The sequence below is a fragment of the Athene noctua genome, chromosome 2 (genome assembly GCF_965140245.1).
Source record: "Athene noctua chromosome 2, bAthNoc1.hap1.1, whole genome shotgun sequence".
Classification (NCBI taxonomy): domain Eukaryota; kingdom Metazoa; phylum Chordata; class Aves; order Strigiformes; family Strigidae; genus Athene; species Athene noctua.
In genome coordinates this window covers 136,206,889-136,233,354 of record NC_134038.1, presented here as the reverse complement: position 1 = coordinate 136,233,354, position 26,466 = coordinate 136,206,889, and the positions used below count along the sequence as shown (strand labels likewise).

Sequence of the window (26,466 nt, the reverse complement as noted above, 5' to 3'; positions counted from 1 at the left end):
GATGCAGTAAAAATTGCAATGGAATAAAGACATACTGGCCACATGTGAATAAGTATGCACACTTGAAAAGGACTGGAAAGGTGGAACCCAGTTACTATGGATGTAATAAGAAAATTAAGCCATTTTTCTAAAATATTCTAATAATCAAGTGTTAATGGCTCACAGAAGTGGGAGGCCTTTCCTACCACCCTATTCCCCACTAGTTTATTACAGTGACTGCACTGAACACAGAAGTTTGAGAGACTATCAAAAGGTGACAGAACACTACACAAAACACATCTCAGACTCCCTCAATCAGGTGACAGAAGAGATGCCACAAGGAGACACTCATCCTCCTTTAGTCCACAGCACTGACTTTAAGCAGGATGTGAGACTGAAGTCCAAACAAATCCTGCCTCATTCCCCTTTCACTGAGGGAAAGAAAAACAAGGATCCCATGGGTGATGTTGCCCTTGAATACTGTAACTGTGTACATGCCACAGGTGTTTTAATATGGCTGGTGAAGCAATTCTGAGTTTTCACAGGCAAACTATTGATAGGGGACACTAAGGACTAAATGTAAAGATATTTAAGCACCTAACTCCTACTGAAAGCAATGTTTCTAAAGTGTCAGAATACCTTTACAGGTAAATCTGATTATATTGAATGTTCATCCTTTATTGGATTTGGAAAGACAGCAAACATGAATCCATATTTACAATCTGTTTCTTCACAGCAATAAGAGTATTGGAAAATTTATTTTCTTTTTGTGAAAGCCAATTTCAGTTTTAGCTATTTCCACAGACTATGCCTAATGCAAGGTAAGAAACATTACAAAGATACCCAATCAACTAGAGTATCTTGCAATTTGAACTACATGCTTAGGAAGGTACAAGATTATTTTGTATTAGTCATCACCATGATACAAATAAAACAAAGACATGTCCCATCATGCTTTCTGTGGATAATTCACTGCATGCACCAAACTGCACTGTAAGAAAAAAGCCAAGTATGAAACTAAGCTATGCTTGACTCCATTTAATGTAAAAGCCGTTATTGCCAATTTTCAACGCTACAACCAACAATTCTCAAAAAATCCTCACTGGATTACATTTCTATGAGATAAGGCATCTAGCAGATAAGTACAGCTCACTATTAGAGTGTTTTCCCTGATGCTTTTATAGGCTGTTTGCACAAAACCAACGCAGTCATAAAATAAGCCACCTGTAAAGGGTTATTTTATCAACAATACTAGAAATAGATACTTCAAGTGTGGGTGAACAAAGTGCGAACCATATGGGACGTTACACAGATTTGAATTGGGGACTCTCACTCCTCAAAAGAACTGAAGTCAAGGCATGTTCCATATGCAGCATTCTGTTTTCTTGGAAGTTTGAACATTGGGTACAGCTACTAATAGTTCCCCTTCTATCAGGTGAAGCTGCAGGAACTCATTTTGCAGGCACTGGATAAAGTAGGTTCAGAGACCGTTGTTAATTATGCATTCTTAAAGAAGGAAGAGAATGCCCAATGTGGGCAAATATGACCTTAGAGCTAAAAAGAAAAACAATACCATCTGCAGTCTTCCTTTAAATGAAACAATTTTGCAAAGGTAGAAAATACATTAATGACTAAATACAAATATTAAGAATTATAATGCTTTAAGATGCCTATTCATGTCCAATCATGATTATTCAGTTTCTTAAACTCTACAAAAATGTTTTAAGAGCACTGTAGGATTATACAGGCTTTATAATTCAACTGAGATAATGTATTTCCAAAATAGCCTTTTCTGCCTATATAGCCATTATTCTGTTTTATACCACAGTCATAACTCATGAAGTGCAGCTGGCATATCGGTCACACACAAAATTGCTTACATCCTAATACAGGACAGTGCTGTGCAGGAGTGAGGTATAAACAAACTGACCTGGTGTTGTGGAGCTCATTGTTCTTGATGGAATGATAACCTGTTGACAGTGTAAAGCTAAACTGTGGCAGAAGTTGTTCAGATTTTGAGGTTCTTTCAGAAGTGAGGTGAATCTGAATAAAATAAAGAAAAACAAACACCTTTGACTACATGTTAACAACATACGGGTTTTGACAATAATTATGTTAAACACACTTAAAGAGAACATTTGAAATCTCTCACACTAAAGATTATTTATTTCACGTACATTTTTGCTGTAAATTCAAGAGCTGATGACCACTGAAAACAAGACTAAAATTAAAAAATCCTCAAGCTCCAGAGCAGTCCAGATTCAGACACAAATTTGCATTACAGCCTATCTATATTCACAGAATCATCTAGGTTGGGAAAGACCTTGAAGATCACCTAGTTCAACCATTAACCTAACACTGACAGTTCCCAACTACACCATATCTCTCAGCTCTATGTCAATCCAACTCTTAAACACCTCCAGGGATGAGGACTCCACCACCTCCCTGGGCAGCCCATTCCAACACCTAACAACCCGTTCTGGAAAGAAATGCTTCCTAATATCCAGTCTAAACCTTCCCTGGGGCAACCTGAGGCCATTCCCTCTTGTCCTATCACTTATTACTTGGTTAAAGAGGCTCATCCCCAGCTCTCTGCACCCTCCTTTCAGGTAGCTGTAGAGGGTGATGAGGTCTCCCCTCAGCCTCCTCTTCTCCAGACTAAACACCCCCAGTTCCCTCAGCCGCTCCCCGTACGACCTGTGCTCCAGACCCTGCACCAGCTCCGTTGCCCTTCTCTGGACACGCTCGAGTCATTCAATGTCCTTTTTGTAGTGAGGGGCCCAAAACTGAACACAGGAATCGAGGGGCGGCCTCACCAGTGCCGAGTACAGGGGTCAGATCCCTTCCCTGTCCCTGCTGGCCACGCTATTGCTGACACAAGCCAGGATGCCATTGGCCTTCTTGGCCACCTGGGCACACTGCTGGCTCCTGTTCAGCTGTCAATCCACACCCCCAGGTCCCTCTCTGACTGGCAGCTCTCCAGCCACTCCTCCCCAAGCCTGTAGAGCTGCTGGGGGTTGTTGTGGCCCAAGGGCACCCCCCGGCATTTGGCCTTCTTGAAGCTCATGCAGTTGGCCTCAGCCCATCGCTCCAACCTGTCCAGGTCTCTTTGCCCTTGAGCCAATCAACACTCCCACCCAACTTGGTGTCGTCTGCAAACTGACTGAGGGTGCAATCGATCCCCTCGTCTAGATCACCAAAAAAGATGTTAAACAGGAGTGGCCATCACATAACATCACATAACAATATCAGAATGTAAAGGATGAACTGGTCCTTTTTCTTTCCACTAAGAACATGGAATTATTATATGAACTAGAGATTGAAAAACTTGAAGAAATAGGTGGATTATGTTCTTATGGCTAAGTAGTGGCCAATTCATAGTTTTATTCTTAATGTAGACATTTGCAGTCAGCATTGAAACATGAATGTGCAGAAAGAGATCTGCATTCAAAATCCTTTCTGGAATAGCTGTATCTTCTTTAATCTCCAATGTTTACACAGTTCATGAAGAGAATTTGTTGAAATAATTAGCGTAGTTGAATGGGTCTCCCACAAGTAGCTAATGACATCTCTGACACCATGTTAATAGCATGGGCCGCTCAGGAGTAGGGCAAGGAAGATTCTACAGTTTGGCTGAATCCTTTCACATTCCTGTGGCATTCTCAGTTCAATGCAGAAGCAGAGGCAAAAATGTTCCCCTAATACTCCCATCTGCTGAAAGTTTAAAGATGCAGAGAAGAGGCTTTCAGGGAACTAAAATATATTTTCATTCAAGCATGATATAAACAGCATAATGGGAGAGAGAAGGTTGTAGTGCATTACAACGACTGTGACTATCCTATTCAGCCACTGCTCCTGAAACATCTAAGTAGTCAAAGATATTCTTAGTGCTGAATATTTTAGCAGCTTTTGTCACTTTTTTTAAAACACCAACTGCACATTTAGTTTCAAGCTGAGCTCAGCCAAATTTCAGATAGTAAATTACATTTTAACCAAGTATAATCACTTAAGTTTAGCACCATTATGATTCAAGAAAGGGGAATCACACATTTAGATAAGTAACTTCTGCTTTTATGCCCACTAAAGTAGCCTGCTTGAACAGGTGTAATATTTGGACACAGCCAGTACTCCAGCAGACAGCATCTGTAAAACCAAAATTCATGATACCTCATGAAAATCCTAATTACTGTCCCTTGCTGACCTCATGCATCAAATTTCATCAAATATCAGATGGAACCGCTATTAAACTGAACAGCCTCTACTGTTAATCTAAACAAAAACCTCTATTTGGACACATCTTTACCCTGAGGCAGGCAAGTTACTTTCCCATATAGCTCCAAGATTCACCAATATAACTAATGCACAATTCAGGCTAGATGACTTTCAAGATTTTACTTCATTTCAGAAAGCTCATTATTATCATCTCAGCAGCACCTGAGCATCTCATTATCATGTGAACACAGATCATGAAGAACATTTTCCAGTGAATCCAACATCCATTCATTCAGTATCCAGTCTCAGCTATGACAGTATCTCACAGAAAGTGAAAAAATGGATATTAATGCTTAACTATGGAGTTTACCAGAGTGAATTTTCGGTAGAGATTTAAATTAAATATAACAAAATTCTAGTCATTAGCATTTGACAATATTCTAAGGAAAACACTTATGATCATCATAGCTAAAACTATAGTTTAATCTCATTTCATTTTGTGTAGACCCTCCCATCTAAGTAGATATCTGAAGCTAGTATGACCAGAGAACATGCAGTCAGTTCAGATTGCATGCTCAAATGGATAAGCTTTCACCTCACAAACAAATCTTCACTTTTTTCCCCTGATAAAGATAATTGCAAGTAATTGGGATAGTTGTGTGTGAGAGAGACAGATCAGCAGATATGACTGGCATGCTCCTGTCAGTGCTAATACTGACATTGCACACTCCATCAAAATAATTGTTCCACCAGTCCTGAACTACTGGGTTACAGATACAGCTTTGCTGAAACAGCTGCTTCACAGCTCTTCCATGCTCTTCTGGAGCAAGGAACGCTTAACCCTGGAGGAGGATCAGGTTAATGAAAACTTAAACAAGCTAGACATACACAAGTCCATGTGACCTGATAGGAGGGATGCTCCTATGAGTGCTGAAGGAGCTGGACAGTATCATTGCAGGGCCACTCTCAGATTACCTTTGAACAGTCACGACCATCAAGGGAGGTTCACAAAGACTGTAAGAAAGCAAATACTACTCCTGTCTTCAGGAAGGACAAGAAAGAGAATACAGAGAACTACAGGATAGTCAGTCTCACCTTAATTTCTAGGAAGGCAATTCAGCAAATAATCCTGGAAACAACTTCCATGTCTGTGAAGTACAGGAAGGTGATAGAAAAATGTCAGCATATATTTATGAGGAAGAATCATGCTTGGCCAACCCGACAGCCTTCTACAATGAAAAAACTAGCAACAGAGATGAGGGGACAGGAGGGAATGTTGTTTATCTTGACTTTATCAAGACTTTCAGCACCGTCTCCTATAACATCTTCACAGACAAATTGTGAAATATAGATAGATAGGTAGACAGCAGGGTGGCTGAAAAATGGCTGAGCTGCCAGGCTCAAAGGGCTGTAAGCTGCAGCTCAAAGTCCAGCTAGGAGCCAGACACTTTAATGGAGCACCCAGGGGTAAATATTGTTGCCAGTACTGCTTTTCATTAAGGATCTGGCTGATGGTACAGAACATATCCTCAGCAATTCTACAAATAATTCAGAATTGGGAAGAATGTTTGACAGTGCTGAAGGTTGTGCTCTCATTCTGAGAGACTTCAACGAGCTAGTGAAAATGGGGCTACTGAATGTATGTGGCAAGGTTGGAAGGGTGGAGGGGTGGCACTGCAAAGGTGGCCTCTGTGGGAGAAGGTAAAGGTCTGCCATGTGCCAGTCACAGGTGACCCAGCCAGCCCTGCAACAGCCCCACCACAGACCAGAGCTTATTGGCCCATCACCAAAGTTCATGGAGCCTCTGTGAAAACATACTTAGGGGCAGAAAACACTAGACAGGGAGAGGAGAAGGCAGAGGAAGAAAAGTAAGAAATATCAAGGTCAGAGGAAAAGGAGGTTCTCCCTCACAGAGCAGCTAGGTAAAGAGTAGTGAAGAAGACAGAGCCAGACTCTTCTCAGTGATGCCTAGCGGCAGAAAAATAGGCAATGTGCACAAACTGAAATATGGCAAATTCCATTTAAACATTAGAAGGCACTTTTTCACTGACATTGAGGCCAAACATCTCAGGAACAGGCTCCCCAGAAAGTTTATTGAGTCTTTGTCCTTGGAGATTGTACACCATCTTGGCAACCTGCTGTAGTTGACCCAGTCTTGAAGAGGGGCATGGATTAGGTATCTCCAGAGGTCCCTTCCAACCTCAGCTATTCTCTGATTACATGACATGGAAGTTAAGGATTTTTCACTTTCAAGATCACCATAGACAGTACTGAATATTCATTGTTGTTAAACCTACTGAGAATAACTCTTGTATAAGAAAGCATTCTGCTGGGATCCCCATAAAAAGACTTCTCTTAAGGAATTTTGTAAATTCAACTGCACTAGTAGTCTTATATTTTATGAAGTGGCAGTTGGCATCCTGCCTGATACTCTATTTTCATATATTTCTTGTAAATGCAAAGCTTTCTCTAAGCTGAATGTTGTTGTTCAGGTTCAGTTTTAACAACTCCTTGAAAATACGATACAAGGCTCATATTGTCAAAGCTCACATTTAGAACCATGAAAAATTCCACATCACCACATACAGAATTATGTTCACAACAAAGACACTCTCATTCAAATACACTTCCACTGATAAGCTGACATGCTTCATTTCTCTCCTTTTACTGAAGGAATGTCATAGTGTAAATTACAGTGCCACATATTTTATAATGTTAGCAGTGAACCAAAGGAAAAAAATCATAATGCTGGCCACAATACATTATAATTTAATGTGGGGTACTACAGTGCTTGGGAGATGTATTTGTACTCCACCTCCACCCACAAAAGTCAGCACACAGTTCTTGATCAGTCAAATCTTGAAGATACTAAATACAGCAAGTGGCTCCAGGATTTAGTACAGACTACCTGCAATTCCTAAGGTATTCCATTTTAACTCGAAAATTTTGCGTTCAGATGTATCACTGGAGGTGATGCTACACTGCGGTGACTTGCAGTTGCTCACCCAAGAACAATGAACCTTCTCCTTTATCTTCAAAGGGAATTCAATAGTTGATGTGCTCCAAGAACTGATGCATCTTTGAAACTGCTACAGAACAGTGCAAGATGCACTGTAGGTCTTTGTGCTCACTGGCCACCATAAAGCTTACATTTCTCATTACTATAAATAGGTACAACATTTTCAAACACAAGTAAGCATTTCAAGTTAATACCCTTCTCTTAAACTGTTATCTCTCACTGTGCTGTCCCAAGACTACATTCACTGACTACCTTCTTTTCTATCCTGTGCCTATACTTCAAAATTCTTTTGGGAACTGAGTTTCTGAACTAGGATGCAATGAGTACAAATTAACAGAATTCAGATAAAACAGATATTTCTACTTCTATTTCCCCCTTTCCTAAGATGAATTTTTCATGAGAACTTCTGAAATGAATCCATAGGCACACATTTTTCAAAACTACATCCTGGAGGTATCTTCCAGATCTTTCTCTTCCAGGAGGATTTTCTACCCAACTCCAAAATGCGTAAAGGGGTTTATAAAATCATTATGCAAAGATTTTGCAGATAAAAATATAGAATGATACACTTCATTAAATTCTGAACATGACAGGTTGGCACCCCTAATAACATATCTAGTCAATTCTCTGCTGCATACATTGTTTTAAAACAACTTGCAGTTAAACAAAATTGTTGTTTGGAATTGAGATGAAAAATGCTGGACGCCATTCACCTCAAGTCTCACAAGAAAGGCACAGTAATCACTTCTCACAATGGCTTGTGTGTTAAAAAACTAAGCATCTAAAACAGCTGTCAGAAGTGGTACAAATTCTGTTGTCCGACAAGCATTTTAGCAAAGACCAGAATTAAAAGAAATCTGAAAGGTTAAAGAAAATAAAAATAAGTAAGACAAAGCAACAACTATTGTTCTCTACAGGACATGAAAAATGTGATGGTTAAAAAGGAGTATCTCTTTCAAACGAAAGATATTTTACCAAAAAATATCTTGAATAGGTATTCATACTGTATATAATGAAAAAATAGATCAAGCTATTGATCTTAAAAACAGTAATACAGGACAACACAAAGACTGGAAGACAAATTACAGTGAACTTTTACTAAAGTGAATTTCGCCCACGTAAGCCAAATCCAGAGTGCCAAATCCAACCCTTCTAACCTTATATGAACCTTCAAAATCTGATTAGGAAGAGAACTGGCATCTGGAAAAGGAGAAAAATAAGATCACACATGTTAAGTAATGGTAATGTGAATTCTAAACACAAAGGACTTAGACATCAGCTCAAAGAGCAAATGGCTATATGCTCTTTTATTCCATTTCTATTATATTTTGTTTACAAATGTAAAATAAGAGTAAGCTAGACTACACCCAGAACATTAGGCTGCATAATGCTATTATACAGTGATCTTTATATGCAAGTACAGTGCAGGTTTACTAGCAGCATTATCAAAGTCTACTCCAAATAGATATTGGGGTATGTAACTGCTTTCAGTGAGAATTTAGCAGTTCCACAGCAAAGCCTTCAGTATCCAGAGCTCAGTGCAGAATGAAGTATTTACAATAAGGTATTCAGGAATCTTATTCTTAATTAGGTATCTACTTCAAAACTTTTTGAAGTCTATAATAATTTTGCAGTACATAACTTCAAAGGTTTGGTGTTAAAGAACTACTCTAGCAGCAAACTCTGGACTGCCATACTCCTTATACTTCCCCACCAAAGTATTTTTGACACAGTGCCTAACAGAAAAGTGTATCTTACAGATTCTGTAAGGAATCCTCAGCTATACAGCTATTTTTTTGAACTTTTCCAATTACTCACATGCAACATTAAGCAGATTTATACCTCACACACGTTGTGAGCATACTGTTGCAAGTGGGAAGGCTCATATTTCTGTCCAGTAAGACAAATCCACCTTTCTGAATCTCTCTTAAGCTATCAAAAGAGCCATACAGCACTTTTGGTCAATCGCTTTTGCACTCAACATCTACTACAGAGATGAAGCAATCAAGATTTATAAAATGACAGTTGAGATGATGCCTTCCATCAAAAAATGAGTCTTAGGCCTCAATCATCAGGATTAAATAATGTGGTGCTAAGCAGCTGGCTGGACTTCTGCTATGCCAATTACAACAAATTGGCACAAGCTTCTGCTCTGTTTCCCCGTGAAGTCAGTTGGAAATATGATCTAGCTAAAAACAATCTTTTTTTTCAGCCTCATCAGGTTTTTGAACTTGTTCACTACACAGCTGCAGAAATACTTCTGCTGCAGTTTAAGGTGTTCTGTCTCCCTCCTCCACACTAGCCCCTTGGCTGGGCCAAGAGGAGTGTACATTAAGCTGTGCCCTCTCCAAGTAGAGCTGAGGTACAAGATTCAACCTGCATCCAGTACTACCAGGCAGTAGCAGGGACCTCACCAGGTGAGGAACTGGCCTGTATGATGCTTTCACAGCAGAAATAGAAAATACAAGACAGGCTAGCCTCTTTATTTCCATATTGATTTTTTTTTTAATTATATTGGATTTTAATCAGCACTGCTTAAAAACTTTTAAGAAACAAAAAGAACTTCTGCTAGGGAAAAACAAATCAAAATTAGAACATCACTGAAGCACAAATTTGACTTCTATCTCTTCTGCTACATGAAGCATTGTAAAACATAACTACTACCTAGACTGATCAACATATGCAGGCATTTCCAGAGAGGAAGAGTTCTCTCCCACATTCCGAGAGTCCTGCCAATGGACTCTGCTAGAGCCAGGGAAACATAATGGACTTCTTATATTCTTCACAGCATGATGAAAAGAGGGATGGAAGTATCAGAAGTTAATGCTTCTCTATGCCCTAACGACAGCTCACAAGGAAAGATGCTACTTCTAAACTGAAGTTTGGCAGCTAGCAACAACAACAACAAAAATATTATCAGACCCCTGAAGAAATCCAAGGAAAGAAACAACCAAACAAAGGACCAGGTTGCCCAGCATGGCTGTGTCATCTCCATCCCGGAAGATATCCAAAACCCAAGTGGTCAGGGCCTTGACCAGCCCACTCTAGCTGACTGTGCTTTGTCCATTGGGATTGAATTGGACAATCTCTAGCCTCAGCCATCCTGCTCCAGGACACATGAAGAACAGCCCTTCAGCCCTTGTAGGTCAAATGTGGATATAGTACTCTCCCCACACAAAAGGGCATGGAGAAACTTCCACCAGATGAATATAAATGAAGGCAGGTATACGTCTCTTACAAATTTTTCTTTTTCTCAAAAAGCCAGACAAAGCGAACCACTACAAGAAATTATAGCACCCAGATTATTTTTAAGAAAATTCTAAGTTTCTTTTATTTTGCCTCTTTCCCAGCAATTTGTGGGAAGCAAGCCTCAGAGAGAACTCAAGCACCTAATTTAGAAATGCTTGCTAAATTCTTAAATTTACCTTTGAAAAATTTAAGCAGTCTTCTGTGGAGAGCAAAGGCCAACTTAAATGATAGCAGGAATACAAGGAAGGAAGGGAGGGAAGATGATGTACGATGTACTGTTTACATATGCATACACATAGCATGAAAACCCACCACTCCAACACACATTCTTAATAAATGGTCTTACACAAGAAGAAAAAAGTAAACATGTAAACTTTTACCATTCATGTCATTAAAATATTACTTTTCCCATGGGTTCAGATAACCCAACCTAGTACACAGTATCAGAACAAGAAACAATCTTTCAAAAGAACAAGGAATAGACAGTAAATAGAGCACTTCTGAAGCCCTTTGAGCCTATAACATGTAGTCCACAGTATTTCAAAATGCTTTGGTTTATATTTGTCTTTTCACCAGCTGAAAACTAAATTGCTCTCAATGACTCCCCCTCCTTTTCTCTTAAACTGAATCCAGTTTCAGCTGCTATTGAACCTTGTTGCACAGTGTGGTAAGTAACATATAGCTATCAATAAAGAACTTTAGATAGTGACACAATTATCCCCTATTCTTTATTTCCTTTATCTTTTTCAGTGAAGGACAGCATAACAACTAGTTTATTATGTTTTAAATTTAATCGGATACACACAGCACCTGAACATTTATGGCAGGGGGACTTTGTAATTAGAATGTATCAGAACATCAAAGCTTCATACCGAAATGCACTTCTGCATTTCTGCAACATCACACTTATTTAGAATAACAGAATGCATCTCATGAAACAAGAATTATTAGCTTCCTTATGGGAGTCCATCTGACTTAGACAGACTCTACAGAAAGACTACTTATCCAGAAGAGAAAGCCTCCAAAGGGAATTTCAGATGGCTGACCTGGGTTCTGAACAACCCTCTGAAGGAAACAGTCTTGCTTTCCTTCTCAGCTCTTAAAGGAAGCATGAGGGTATGTGCAGGTTAAGTTACAAGGGGAAAATAAATAAAATAAATTTTTAAAAAAGCAGCTTCATGTATAAACTCTTTCAGATGTTATAAAAATTTTATTTGGAACCACCAAAAATTTACTTTCAGTTTGATTGTTTGGATTCATTTCACTTAGACATATTGCAATAAAACCAGAAGAATTTTAAGATAAAAGGACATTCTCTCCCTCACTGAGGCCCTCCTCTGTATGTAACAATGAAACACTTTGATGTGATCATAAATATAAACACTTGGGATTACCACCACTGCCTTCAAAAAGGCTAGAATGATGTTACAGCTAAATACCCTTGAAAAATCCAAATTCATTTTAGATATGTTTATATATAGATATTAGCACAGATAATTACATGCAGCAGAACCTGATTTGCAAACCGTTCATATTTTTAGAGTACAATATGTCTCTTTAAGCTTTGCTTTGACACTTGCTTTGGATGAATCCAGACAAACCTCGAGGTGAATCATCGTAATATTCTACTTCTTTTCAGCCCTTCCACAGAGGCTACAAAGCTATCCATGGTATCTCCAGAACTACTGTTGCAGCTACTATTAAATCAGGATCTAGATGTCCCATCCAGGATTCATACCACTTACTAAGACATTCAGTACTCTGTTATTTAATAGACCTTTAAAAGTTATTAAAACCTTTACGAAGTGTCAAGAGATGGAAAAGAGCTCTTCCACCATTCCTCAATGGTCTTGAATTAGTATATTCACATGAACTGTGGAACACAGGTCTCAATCATAACCTTCTGACGTTTCATTGTGTACTGCCTTCCCCCCTAAAAAAACAGTATCCAGCCTCAGATGCATTCCTTCAGTGACACAGGCATATTCAAAAAGCTGTAGCAGTATTTCATTTATAGTTAAATTATTGTCCTCTTCTATACATACATGTATTTTTGATTTTGAGAATGTCTAAGACACTTATGATACAGGATCGCATTTTAGAAAAAAAAAAATTAAATAGTTTCTGAATTTTATTGCTTATTAGCCTTAAAATATTAACCCAAGAAATGAGTATTTGAAAAAAATACAAAGCAGAGAACTTCAAATCCACAGGCATATTTATAGATCTTTGGTCATTCAGACTGCCATTAGACAGCAAATTTTCCAGAAAAATAAATATGACATAGGAGTAAGGCATGCAAAATAAAAACTCAAGACAACTTCACTGTAAGTCAAGAGTCCCAAAAATACAAAGAGCAGCATCTCCAAATAGGTAAAACACAAGCCAAGAACCATGGTAATCACCTCCAGAAAGCAGTCAGCTGTTTCCATTACTTCGAACACAGAGGCCCTGGGTGTGATCAAGACCATCTTGTGTTTATGTAGCACCTAAAGGAGTTCCTCCTGCAAGGAACTTGTCCCCCTCTGCCTGGTTCACTGGCACAGGTTCCAACAGGGCTTAATACAGGCACCAAGCAGAATGATGAGTGGCGACTGACGCCTTTAAGAAAGATTTTTATAAAATGATAAAGTCAGATTAAGGAGAGAAACAACACAGGAGAGGGGCTATAGGTACATAAAATTTGTAAGCAAGTTCAGCAGGAAGTAGAGGCAACCTCTACATGGCAGTTTTTCATAGTTGTGATGCACTGTATGAGATGTTGCCCAATGTTATTTCATGCATTAAAAGCAGCTGAGTCAAAATTTTCCATTTAAATCTATGATGGAAAAGTAGGTTTATCTGCTTGGCAGCAAAAGGATTTTACCATAAAAATCCTCTAGCTTTTGTTGCTTAATTAACAGCTAAGTATTTTTCTTTTAATTGAAAACAAGTTTCAGTCAAATTTTCTTCAGGAAAAGCATAGGGATGTCCAGAGAACATAAGCTGAGTTTTTGTATAATAAATTTACCATTAAAAAAAAATTGTATTTGATGACATTGATTTTATCACAGCTTGGACAATTTTTTTTATGCTAGCTTCTACATATATTAGGCTTGAATTTTGGCTTTTCAATGTCTGAAGAACTATTACCACAAAGGTTTTAATTGTTTAAGCAGTTCTCATTGTTCGATGAGTACGAAATTTTGTAGAGCTTGTATTACAAAAATATAAACCTTTAACTAAAGGTGATGGTTTGAAGAACATTTACATTGTATGTTCTTTGATGGTGGATTTCTTTAAAGTAGCTCTTTAGTTTTAGGACTAAAACTGACATCTGTTAAGTGTATGGTTCACCAGGGACTAAATGATACATGGAAGTTTGATTAATACTTTGGCATTTTCAGCAGTGGAATATAAACAAAGCAAACAGACTTCCTGTATCAGGCAGTTAAACCAGATCACAGGTAGAAGTCTCAAATTTATTTTCACACACAATTAGTTTTCTGTGATTTCACCAATGTCACTGGGGAAAAAAAAAAAAATAAATGTTCTCTTTGAGAATTTATAAGTTCGCATTATAACACATCCTTCATACAAGAACTTGCCAGTCACAATACAAAAGACTTACTAATGCACCTGGCTGATGAATTGAACTCAAAGCAGAATTTAGGAGAAAATTCTGACCTCTGCTGCAAGTGCACATTGTCATTTAGCAATAGCACTAAGGCAAAATAATGGGAAAAGCTAACAACATTCATAAAAGCCATGGAAAGCAAGTCTTGTGCAGGAGGAGTTGGAGGTGAAAAAAAAACCTACAACCCACATTCTGACCAAGTTCTTGTCCACTCTCAACGCAGCATCTGAAGGTTGAGCAAAAAAAATAAAAGAAGACCCATCAAATCAACTGGTTGGTTTTGCCCCGATCAGATTCTGTGGATATACATATACTTGCAATTATTTTTAATGCAAACATTTTTGTACATCAACTTAATTACAAGGAAGCTTACACATTTGTAAATCTTGGATATAAATATCAGCTCAGATATCATTTCCAAGAAAAAGGTTTAAAAATTTGATCTAGCAACAAGATACAGGTAAATCTTCTCATTTAATAAAATGAATTCTGTATCCACATACTTTTGCATCTAGTTATATGCATACAAAAAATAACGGGCTTCTTACCAAGTGACTCAGTTTCCCTTCTTAGGATTACGACTGTGGCAAGGACTCTAATTTGAAAGATTTCACATGCACAGTCATTTCAGTTTCAATTGTGTGGGCTTGTTCTTTCAACACTAGAATTCAGTTTTGAATTGCATATTTAATATACTTAAAACCTCAAGAAAAATCACAGCTAAAACCACCAAGTTTCATGAAGTCTTAAAAGAAAAAAAAAACCCACACACACATAACAAAAAAAAAAACAAAACCATGCCTATGCACATGCAAGAAAATCTCACTTGATTCAGGTGAAAACAGAAGCACAGCAAGCAAAACCGGGGCTAAACTCAACACTTGTTCTCACCCAAACAAGCAATCTTGACCAAATGAAAACAGTTTGAATTAAAGATCGATGGTTTTGGCAAACACTTGAGAAGGAACACTGCAGAACATTGCACCTGCTATTATAAAAAAACATATTAAAATGCATCAAAAGCTTGATTTTTTTCTTCGTATTCTTTCATAATCAACAACCTGAATATCCATGGAAGAGACTGCATCTGTAAACAGAGATGTTACATTCAGTTAGTGCCCCTCAGTTTGTTAAGGATATGAACTTGGAATGCTCAGATGTGAAAAAAAGGTTTTGGTTGGGGTTTTTTGTTCTGTAGGAGAGAACAGGTATGCAGATGTCAACCAGTCAAACAGAATCACAGAATTCATTTTATGCTTCGGTGAGACTGTATTCCTGTTGCTGTTGCCTCTAAAATAGGTAAAAGAACAGCAAAAGCTATTTTCTTACACCAAAAAAATGAGTATTCATCCCTGTCTTAGCTGGTAGGTAATGTAGCACTTAGCCCGTGATTTACCCAAATCTATCATATGTTAACGACAAACATTAGATAATGCAATTTTAATTGCTGCTGCATAAATTTAAGAGGCCAGTAGAATTTGAAACTGAAAGGGAAATATGTCATCGTTAAAAAAAGACTTTCAGGTTGCGGAAGCAATCCTAAATTAAACCATCACCTGTCAGACTAAAGTAAAAAAAAAACTAGTGTCAAACAAATAGGACATTTCTTAAGCCTTTGGCACTCAAAAGTGCACAGATGGATTAGCAAAGGCAAAGAGGCAGGAAGGGACACAATAAATGGGGGAGGTGAAACAGAACCAGATTTCCAGCATACTTCTGGGGAGGGGGAGCAACGTGACAAGCAACTTTTCTATGTAACTTTCAGCAACATAGATCTTACGGTAGCAAGAAAAAAAAAAAAATCCAAACCCAGAGTTTCAACTTGTAATTCCTAACACGTATATTGGTACATTCTGAACAAACTGGAATTAAGATAAAAGCACAGATGCAGGGTTTCTGAGTACACCAGAAAGGAAAACAGGTTTAGAAGTTCACAAGATATTCAATACAGAATTTAACAGTCCACTTTTAGGAAACCTCAGGTTTTAAACTGATAGAAATGTTTCGTCTTTTTTTTTTCCTGTATAAAAATTACATAAGTATCCAAATTAAGTGTCACCTGCCCTTCAAGCATGTCACTTCAGTAACTGTATGTCTATAGAAAAAGAGAAGTTAATGAAAGCAGTCCTAGATTTTTTTCCCCCACAACAGACAAGCAGCATAAGAGAACCTAACTCTAGTGTTACATTTGGGTTTACTACTAAACCCCTGTAGCAAGTAAACCCAGATGCACAAACAGGAATTTAATGTTATTGGTACTGGCAGAGTCTCAACAACCTGTCTGCAGTCCATGACAGCTCATACAGCTGCAGATTCCTGCTGCAGACTCCTCAACTCCTTTTGTTTCACTACAACACCAACCATATTGCAAATTTGACTAGAAACAAGTTTCAACAGAAGCTGCATCACTATGTTCAAAGATACTATGCATGCCATACCACAGACTAGTAAATAAACATCACTAAAATATTTTCCAGTATGTCCAGGGTTTTTCGATTTAGTGTAAAGATGCTAATATATTTTTTATTTTATTTTTAAACTTTAATAGCATGGTAATCGAATTCCTCTTGCCTTTAGGACACATGGACAATTTCATGGTTAGATTTGTCTAAACAGAGTTACAGCAAAGTAAAACCTAACACAAAATTTGAAAGCAAGCAGAACAGCAAAAAAATATGCCCTACATAGTGGAAAATGCCTAATAATTAATTACTAAATAATTAAAGTTATTTAATAAATACATAGACACCTTAAATAGAGGCACAGACATTCACATTGAGAAAGTTCTTTGTCTGACTTCAACTATGCTTTATTGGCAATAGAAAATTCAAACTTAAAACTAGCAATTATAGAACTACATTGTCCCACAGCTGGAAGAAGCTACTTTCCTCATGAACATAAACATCCCTAACCATAAACCTGTGGCTAAAATAGCCTGTGTAAAACCGGATGAGGTCTCCCGAGAAATGAGTGTAGTGACATCATCTCCTTTCAAAACCCACTCAAATTTCAAGTGAGCCAAATCTCAGGTCATTTCAGGCTCAAAAAACAGCAACCAGGCAAATCCAGCACAAGCCTTCTTTTCAGGGATGGATCACCAGTCTAGCTAAAGATTGGGTAAAACGAAGAAGTAGTATCCAAGATTTGTGACTAAAGACTTTTCTGATTAATGTCTATTACAAAATTTAAGAAAATAAGTGATGTAGGTAACTGATTGAAAACAAAATAATAAAAGGTAACCTTCTACTTGACCACAGAAAGAGTTATTGTATATTCAGGTATTTCAGCACTAGTCCACAACCTGACTCCCCAGTAAAATGAAGAATTGGTTTCATGGAATTGATATCCTATACAAGTAAGTTGAGAGACCTTATTGCTGCCCTCCAATATATATAAGGAATGCTTATAATAAAGATGAGAGGGGCTTTCTACCAAGACCTATAGTGACAGTACAAGGGCCAATGGTTTTAAACTGAAAGAGGGTGGGTTTAGATGGGGAATAAGGAAGACATTTTTTATGATGAGTGTGTGAGACACTGGTACAGGTTGTCCAGAGAAGCTGCAGATGCCCCATCATTGGGAGTGTTCAAATTCAGGTTGGATGGCACTTCAAGCAATCTGATCTAGTGAAAAATGTCCCTGCCCATGGCATGAGGGTTGGAACTAGATGAATTGTAAAGGCCCTTTCCGACAAAAACAAAAGCCCCGATCCCGAAACAATGATTCTAAATTCACATTTACCTTTTTTTTTTTTTTTAAATTTGAGCATGCTAAAAGAAAGATTAGTTGATGCTTCTGCTAAAAATTTGAAGTTGTTATAGATGTTGGGTGTGAGGTTTAATACTGATGAAAAAGCTACCAGTATGAACCGAAGAAAAGCCTTATCAGTAACTTATAGTATTTCAAACACTACTACAAAAAACCCCTTCCATTAATAACACAGTAAGCACACAACTGAACCTGTGCTGATGAAAGTTAACAGCACACAGCCTTTTGACTTCTCAGGGATAAGAAACAGCTCCGCAGGTGCTGCAACTACACATGTATTGCATTAGTCCATTAACATTATTTGGTTAATCAACTTACAAAGCTTTCTCTTTTTTTAATGCCTAGAACAATCAAAAAGATGCATCTTTCTCATTACCACTGACAAAGTCTTATAAAGCTGGCATGTTACATTTTCAACCCCTCTTTTTCTGTTTTGGTTCAACTAGGAAGAAACCCAATTTCTTACAGGCACGTAAAAAGACCCAGTTGCAGCCAGTCTAGAAAAAATAGCCCCAAAGATGAGAAACAGAACAGGAGACAGTGAGGACATGGAAAAGGTTAAGAGAATTTGCTAGGCTGCCAGAAGATGATCTAAGAAACTGAGCTTTATCCCAAGATATGCCTTCAGCTAAAATAGTCAATCATTATGATAAAGAGACAAGAAAAAGAAGCAGTAAGTAGAAGTTATAATGGTGTTCAGAAATGCAAAATTTCCATTCAGAAATCAATGGAAGTATGACAGCATCAGCTGGGGTGGGGGGTGAGGAATGCATGGGACACACGACACAGGAAAAAAAAAAGTTAAAAAGAGGTGCAAGGCAACTCATGCAGCAGGCAAATCAAAGAACCCACAGTTTAATGTACCTTTTTTGATGTTTAAATAGAGCAAGACAACAAACATCTCCATTTCAACTGGAGGAAAGCATTTTCAGGAGAACTGGAAAATACATATATTAATGCAATAATAAAAATTCGATCCTGCTGAAATCCACAGCAATGTTCTGAAATGCTACTACTTCAGTTTCATAATACTTAAAATATATATTTACATGGATCAAGTTCTGGACAATAAAGAAAAAGTGGTATCTATTGCCTTTTTCAGTTTCATGCTTTTATTCCTTACCTTAACAAAAATAAAAGATCTTCACATGCAGACAAAAAAGTCAATGTACCAAGACCCAGGAAAAAGTTCTCTCTGGTTTTGTTCTTTTTCTAGTCTTATGACTAACTGTAGTAGGGAAAATTAATAGATACTGGTAACTCAGAAACATGGGGGTTTTTCATGATGCACTTCATACAGCAAGAGAATTAGGTAAGACGTTCAGAAAGAAAAATTATAGGCTTTTCTCGAATAATACAATACCTTTTTCAAGTCAGTAATATCTGCTAATACTGTCAGTGAGAGAGACACCTTTTCCTCAGGATGGAGAGGCTTTCGTTGTCTATATTTAGGCATAGAAGTTACAATTAAATGCAGGCATCTGCCAAAGAAAATGCATTACAGACTACAGCAGTTGCTTTGATGAAAAATATGTACTATTACTGTTTCCCTGCCACAGCAAAACCTCAGTTAAGAAAGAGAGGCATTTAAAGCTACAGCTCTGCTTTCTCAAAATGCCATCAGTCAGTCCCATAATAAACACAGTATAGAATTCCACAGCTTATTTCACTAGTGGAAATCTTATTTTCACCATTAATGTTTAGGATAAAGAAAAAACCTCCTTCTGATTCTATTACATTATATACTATTGAAAGGCCTGGATAGTCTTTGTTATCTCTGGATTGCTACCTCACTCTAAAAACCACATTGTTCAGAGGGCATTTGCATCTTCCTTAGATCAAACTGTAGGTCTTGAATACATGCAGCCACTCTGTGTACTCAGGACAGAAAAGTAAAATTGACACCAGATTTCAGATCAATCTACAACTTCATAGATTCTCAGCAAGTTCTTAATTCTAAATCATTCTGTATACAATGGAAAACGCTGTGGGTCTATCTCAGCCAGAACTGCATCTCCCACAACATCTGATGCTTAAAATGTACAAAAACACAGAAAGTGCACACTGACATCTCCCAAGGTTACTCTTGCAGTGATTTAGTTTATGGATTTCCCAATCCAGAAAGAAGTCTCGTGCACTAAGTAGACTTTAAAGATTTTCTTCTGGTTATAACCTTTATTACTGAATGACAACACTAAAAAAAGTAAAAAAAAAAAAAAAAAGAAAGAAAAAAAAAGCCACTTTAAGATGTAAGATGTGTGTAAATCCCTCCTCTTTCTGCAACTGAGGTTATTAAACTTCAGTCAGAGATGCATGCTTCTCAACCTCACCTCAACACTTGTGTTTAATATGTGCTAGTGGATGTACATCTGTCTGCATCCTACTTCAGATTTCCAGAGTGCAAGACTTGAACCCTATCAATACACACTGACATAAACTAATCACCACAAAAGACTTCTTACTGTTAATAATTTTGATGGACAAAACTCTGTATTGTCTTTTCACTCAGTAAAAGAAAGATCAGAGAGCAAATGCTATCTTTCTGCTTACCAAGACAAGAGACTCCTTTCGGTGCCTGTACAAATGTAGAAGGGACTACGACAGCAATTCTGGCAGGCAGCTAAGCTTTGTCTAATGTATGTTTGCACCAATCTACTTTCATATGCTTGCTTGATTTTTTTACTTTTTTTCTCCTCACTGTTTTCTCAGGGATAATAGAGTATGCGGGTACTAGCAGTAAAACCAAAAAGCTTTTAGGTGCAATCGGCAAAACAGCAAAAATAAGAATTAAGGTTGTACACTAAAACCACACAATTCCAAAGGCTATAGTGTTGGGGGTGGAGGTTCGCTCTATATTGGAAATCACTATGTCAGAACTGATCTGCAATCTCTCTTATTGACTGCACAAGGAAAAAAATTGTACAGTAACATGTAAGAGAGAAGGGAGTTAAGGATTCCTCATGATAAAAGATATAAAATACAACCTGCAAACACAGCTTCTGTAAAATTAATCTGTAAAATGCTAAGACAAAAAAAAAAAAAAAAAAAGGGAAACTTTCATTAATTAACAACATGACTTACATCAAACCAAGGTTTCACTGACACTACTCAAGACCTTGGGTTCCCACTGTGAAAAAGTTGGGGGGAGGGGAGGAAAGAAAGAAATTCTGATATTTTCTAGAAGTCCTTGTGCCCACAAGCAGAATCCTCTAGCTACAGAAAAAAGCAGAACAGCAGTCTGCTGACAGAGAGCTTGCAGTCCAGCTGCACACCCTCTCCAAACCAGACACATCCTATAGTGAAGTGGTAGGTGGGAGCCAACAGAACCAGCATTGTCTCCTGCCTGCAAACCACTCCTGGAGTGCTTCTGGCCTAGATCACATGCTTGTTAGACACATTAATATTTCAGTGCACAGCCCATAGCATGAGGAAGGTTGGTCACCTAATTTTGGTCAGGTGAAAGACGCAGGTCTCGATAATTAAACTGAGAAGTAGAAGAATGCAATAGGACACACAAAGAAAATCAACCTTCAGCACTTGCCTGATAGACTTCTATCTTCCATCTAGAAAAACACATTAAGAGATGCCAAAAAGAAAGATTATTCTCCTTCTGGTTTGCACATCATTCCTGAATAATGTGGTCCAGAAAAAACAAGCATTTAGATTTTTACTTTCCAGGTTAATCTAGATACTGTGTGGCTCCATTCCTCCAACTGTGCTACAACCTACTCCCTCCCTCCATCCCTTTAAATACACAAGCAGCACTGAGCAAGTAGAATTTACATCAGTAAAGCTATCTTGTTCAGACACGTTAACCACTAAAACTGGTCTTATACACACCAAAAGAGTTAAATTTTACTATCAGTATTTTGGAAAGGGTCTTGTGGTTTGGGTCAACTATCTGAAATCCTAAATTTCTTAGACTATCATTGCATCAAGTCAATACCTAATTAACTTGGGGAGTGGAAGAGGAACTCAAGTCTTCAAGGGAAATGAGTGTCCTGCACAGGTTTCATAAAAAAAAAAAAAAAAAAAAGTTACATTACTTTTGGGTATCCACTAGCAATCCATTTATTTTGAAACCAAAAATAGCTCTAATGCCATTTCAAGTTTTCTACATGAAAGGTCTCTTGAAATTAAGACACAACAGAATACTGGTCATATTTAGGCCTGCTTTCAGGGAGTTTTTCTTAACCATGTCTTCTTCTATAACATTGTCTCCTCTCCAGTTCACCTAGAGCAAAATCATAGTCGCTTTTTGATCCCCAGTCCTCTTCATTTATCCCGTATCTCCTAGTCTCTTGTTTACATGACAACCTGCTGCACTCACAGACCTCTTCCAACTTCCAATTCTTTTGAAAATACTATTAGGAATATTTAGTGGAGTATCTGCACAAATATGACTAAAGAATAGCTTATAGAGATCCCTGAGGTCCTTTCACTGGCCACAAGTACTCCAGAAGTCAGAGCTATGACTAATGCTCTGAGATGTAGCTAGTACTCAGAGACTACTACCAACAGTTCCAGTGTGCCTGGAATTGCCACATCACTCAACTGAACACTGGGTCAGTCATACAGGTTGTTTTGCTTATGGTAGAAGAGGAGATAGATTAAAATTGTGCCAAAAGCACAAATAGTGCACCAGCTTAGAATAAAAAAAATTTACTCTGGTTCCCCTGTTCAAACACACTAAATCCATTTCTCATACATTACTGGTAAATTACATTACTCTGACAAGCTCCAATCATTTGCAGCATGGTAAATTAAACGTAATCTCTTCATTTTTATGTTCCACTGTCCTGTATCTCCCACATCTTCTTCCATACTACACATACTGACTGTTACGTTGACTTACTTTAGCCCTTCAAAGGAGCTGGCCTAGTATTAATTCAAACTTAACTAATATTTTGAAAGGGTCAGTGTGCTCATTACAGGTTATTCTATTCACAACGCTGTGGTTTTTATCTGCCTCTTGGGACTCATTAGCTACATTTATGCAACTATGAACACATTTACTATGCATGTTCTTTGTAAGATTTATAGACCTGATCTAGCAAGGGCAAACTTTGTTCCAAGTCATCCAGAAAACAATCAATGAAACTAATCATGAACGGGAAGCTAGGCACATACCTTACTCTTCACAAAAAAAAAAAAAAAAAAAAAAAAAAGCACCATAATCACAGAAAAGAAAAAAAGCCAGACTCCTAATTACAGTGCAACATTCGATTCCCATTTTTCCCCTAAGTCCTTCTAAAAAGAAACAGAAAAGTAATTGATGACACACCTGTATTACATAAGAAAAGGAAGGATAAGTTTAATATCTGAAATGCCCTGGCTAACAACACCAAAAAAGGAACTGAGTCAGTCTCAAAAAAAAAAAAACAAAACCAAACCAAGTCAAACCCATGCTTAAACAAAATTACATCTTGCTGGTACTTAAAAACACAGTTTGTAAACTGACTATTACAAATAATCCGATTAGGTTAATAATAAATACTTGAAGGATATATCCAAAACATAAAATAAACCTAAGCCTGTTACTATCAAGGTCATTAAAGACCTAATCAGTATATCAGGGTTTTATCAAGCTCAGAAACTTTTATGTTAACACTATGATTAAAAATAAGAGAAAAAAACAAAACAATTTGAGCTGTCAACATACTGAAATACTCAAGATCAGGTCCTGCCTACACTTTAGTATGTATTTCAAACATACAAAAGGCTAAATTTTCAAATAAGGGCTAGCTTGAACCGGTAACATCTCCAAGTTCAATAGTTGCTCTGTACACTCTATCTTACACCAACGTAGGTCTCCAACTAAGCACCTGTACTAAGTCTTGACACGTAAAACAGATTCTTCCAGCGTGTCACAGCTTAGCATCCCCACAACAACATCTATCAGAGAATTCTTCATAATTAAGGAAAACATTAGCCTATCTCTTAAAACCTATATTTTCATGCGTATGTTAGACCCATCCTTTCAAGACAGCCCCCAGGCCAGCTACTATTAACTCAGCCCTTCTTCTATACAAGTCATCATCCTCCTACTACTCAGATGATACCTCTCATCACCTTCATTTTCCCATCTACTCATCATGCCTTTCTCCCCAGGTGCTAGTATTACCACCAATCTTGTGTGTCAGCTTTCCCTCTAAATTTACAGATTTTCCCATATCTTGACCATTTTCTCTGATCTCTTTACAGAGCCTCAGCAAATATCTTATCAGTGTACATCTTTGTTTACACAAATTTAGTGTAACCCAGAATTAATTAAATTTTATATTTTTCTTCCTCAGATCAAGCTTTAACAACTTTCTATAATTCCCTTCTTTACTGGCACGTTCCCACTCCCAGATGATATGCACCAAACTGGTTGAGTGTGTCCCAGGTGCTCATCCAGCATCACTTTCAACCTGGGCTTGGATCAAGATAATATTTTGCCTGGTTATATATGTCAACCTATGGCATAGGAATATATCTGTACATTCCTGTTACTTCTTTTCAGATGTCTGTCTATATACTTATTTTTATTTGCTAATAATATAAAAAAGATGGTCCTGTTTAGATGTGCTCCCCAAACATCAATCCAATTATTCTGATTTTTAAAAACTCTCTCTTTTCAACACTCCTCACTGATGTCACCAAATTCTGATTTGCCTTCCCGATCTATGTTTTTTTTCTTTGACTACAGCACTTCCACTGTTGCTCAAACACAGGAATGACAAAGGGTTCCTTCATCTCCTATAAGTCATATTCATCACTAAAACTCAAAGAAAAGACATAAAAGAAAACTGAAACTCATAAAATAAATCTAAAAGCTTTGCCATCTAGGTAATGTGTCATCATTGTTTTCTTCAACAGATCTTTGTGGACTGAAAACACAGACAAAATTCTCAATCTGTGCAAACTTTGCTTTGAGCTAAAACCCTAGCTTGCTACCAAGATTATTAGAGAAAACATATTTAAGCTCTCTACATTAAAAAAAAACACTGAGTAAGTTTTCAAAGAATACTACTATAATCAAACTGACAGGAAAAGATCAAAAACAACAGGGTAAGCATCTTTAAATTTAGGCAGGTACAGTACTACTTCTATAGAGCACTGAAGTCTAGTATCCATCACGGATACTTTGAAAAGTATTAGTCCTTGATTTCACCTGCAGTACTTCCATGTATGTTTTGCAGGACCAAGTTCTAAATTATGAAATCAAATATGAAAGGAAAAAACTTCAAAGTACAAGAACAGATTTAACAGACACGTGTTATTTCGGATAACATCAACTCACAGTATGGATTTATATATATGAAATTTAGTTACTGACTATAACTTGCTTACTGCATTCCATTTGCTGGTGTCAGGTTTGTGAGACCTTTCCTCTATGCTTGTCAGCATATAAAATAAATGTGAAAATAAATTAAAAATAAATTGTACACACTACATTTTTATACATATAAATGTATGCCTATAAATGTATGTATGTACAAATATATTATATCCAATAATATTGCATGTATGTATTGTAATAATGTATTTCTTTTCACAAAATTGTCACACAACATGCTTTAATAAATAGCAGCTTAAAAGTTTTATTTGGCAAAAGTGACTTTGCTAAACTCTGTTTTAAGTATACTTAACTACTGAGTCCATTACTTTCAACAATATTAATTTGATTTTAAAAGGGTATGACATGTATTTTAGAAAGAAATAAGCTCATTTTAAAGCCGTGTGAAAGAATTCAAGTGAAAAAGGTTCAATATTCAAAATTGAAGGTATTTAAACATTTCTACAGAAAATACTGTGTTTAAGAATTCTAAGATAAAAAATGTGAACGTCTCATAGAAGCACGTGGAGCAAAAAGTGAAATCTCTATGAGAATGTAAGCCACAAACACTGAAAAAGTAATCCCACTCAGCATGGTGAGGAATCATCTGAGGTACAACTGTGATATAAAGGCAAAATGCTGTGAAAACTACTCTAGGGAAGAGCGACCATAACATGAGTGGTTTCAGAATCCATTCAAGAAACTACACAGCAGGAAAGAGAAATGAGTTGGGAGAAAAAGCAGAATTTCTAAAACATGTAGTTTGAAAGAGGAATTTGAAAGACAAAGTTTTATTTTTGAAAAAGCATTCATCAGGAAACTAAAAGCTCACTTGGAGGAAAGAGGTAAAGAAACACTTCTTTTCTTTCATCTAGTTGTTTGCATACTGTTAATTTCATAACAACTATATGTGAATTTTCCCTCATGAATGTATAAACACAGTTAAGAATAACCATGAATTACTGTTTATTTTAAGTCTTAAATGATTTAGATGCATAAACCTGACTTAAGCTCAGAAAGCTTTGGGCTGTCACTTATCTATGCCAATTTTAAAAGCTGAACTGAGGTCTTTTTTCACATTATAACCCATCTTCATATCTACATTTGATGGTGTATCTAATCCAAATGAGATCTGACAGAAGGGATCCATAAATGCCACAGAAGGAAGGACAAATTGTTATGATCCCTCTAAACAGAGAAAAGAAGTGACCTCTTCAAGCGATAGCAGTGTACTTCCCCTTAGAGCTGCAGAGAAGCAGCAGTGCTATTAACAAGTTCTCCACTAAGGTCTTTATGGATGTG

General features: G+C 37.2%; 1 protein-coding gene across 3 annotated transcripts in view; it reads right to left on the bottom strand.

Moving 5' to 3' along the window:
- The window catches only part of HDAC9 (histone deacetylase 9), a 489,493-nt gene that overhangs the window by 445,787 nt on the left and 17,240 nt on the right, over positions 1-26,466 (bottom strand). For 2 of the 3 annotated variants that reach the window (XM_074900380.1, XM_074900387.1), the window contains exon 2: positions 1,910-2,022. In XM_074900380.1, coding sequence (XP_074756481.1) covers positions 1,910-1,928 — 19 coding nt within the window. In that variant the 5' untranslated portion in view covers positions 1,929-2,022. Of the gene's footprint in view, positions 1-1,909; positions 2,023-5,286; positions 5,340-26,466 lie in introns of all 3 variants that reach the window. The other variant, XM_074900381.1, reaches the window with a different exon arrangement.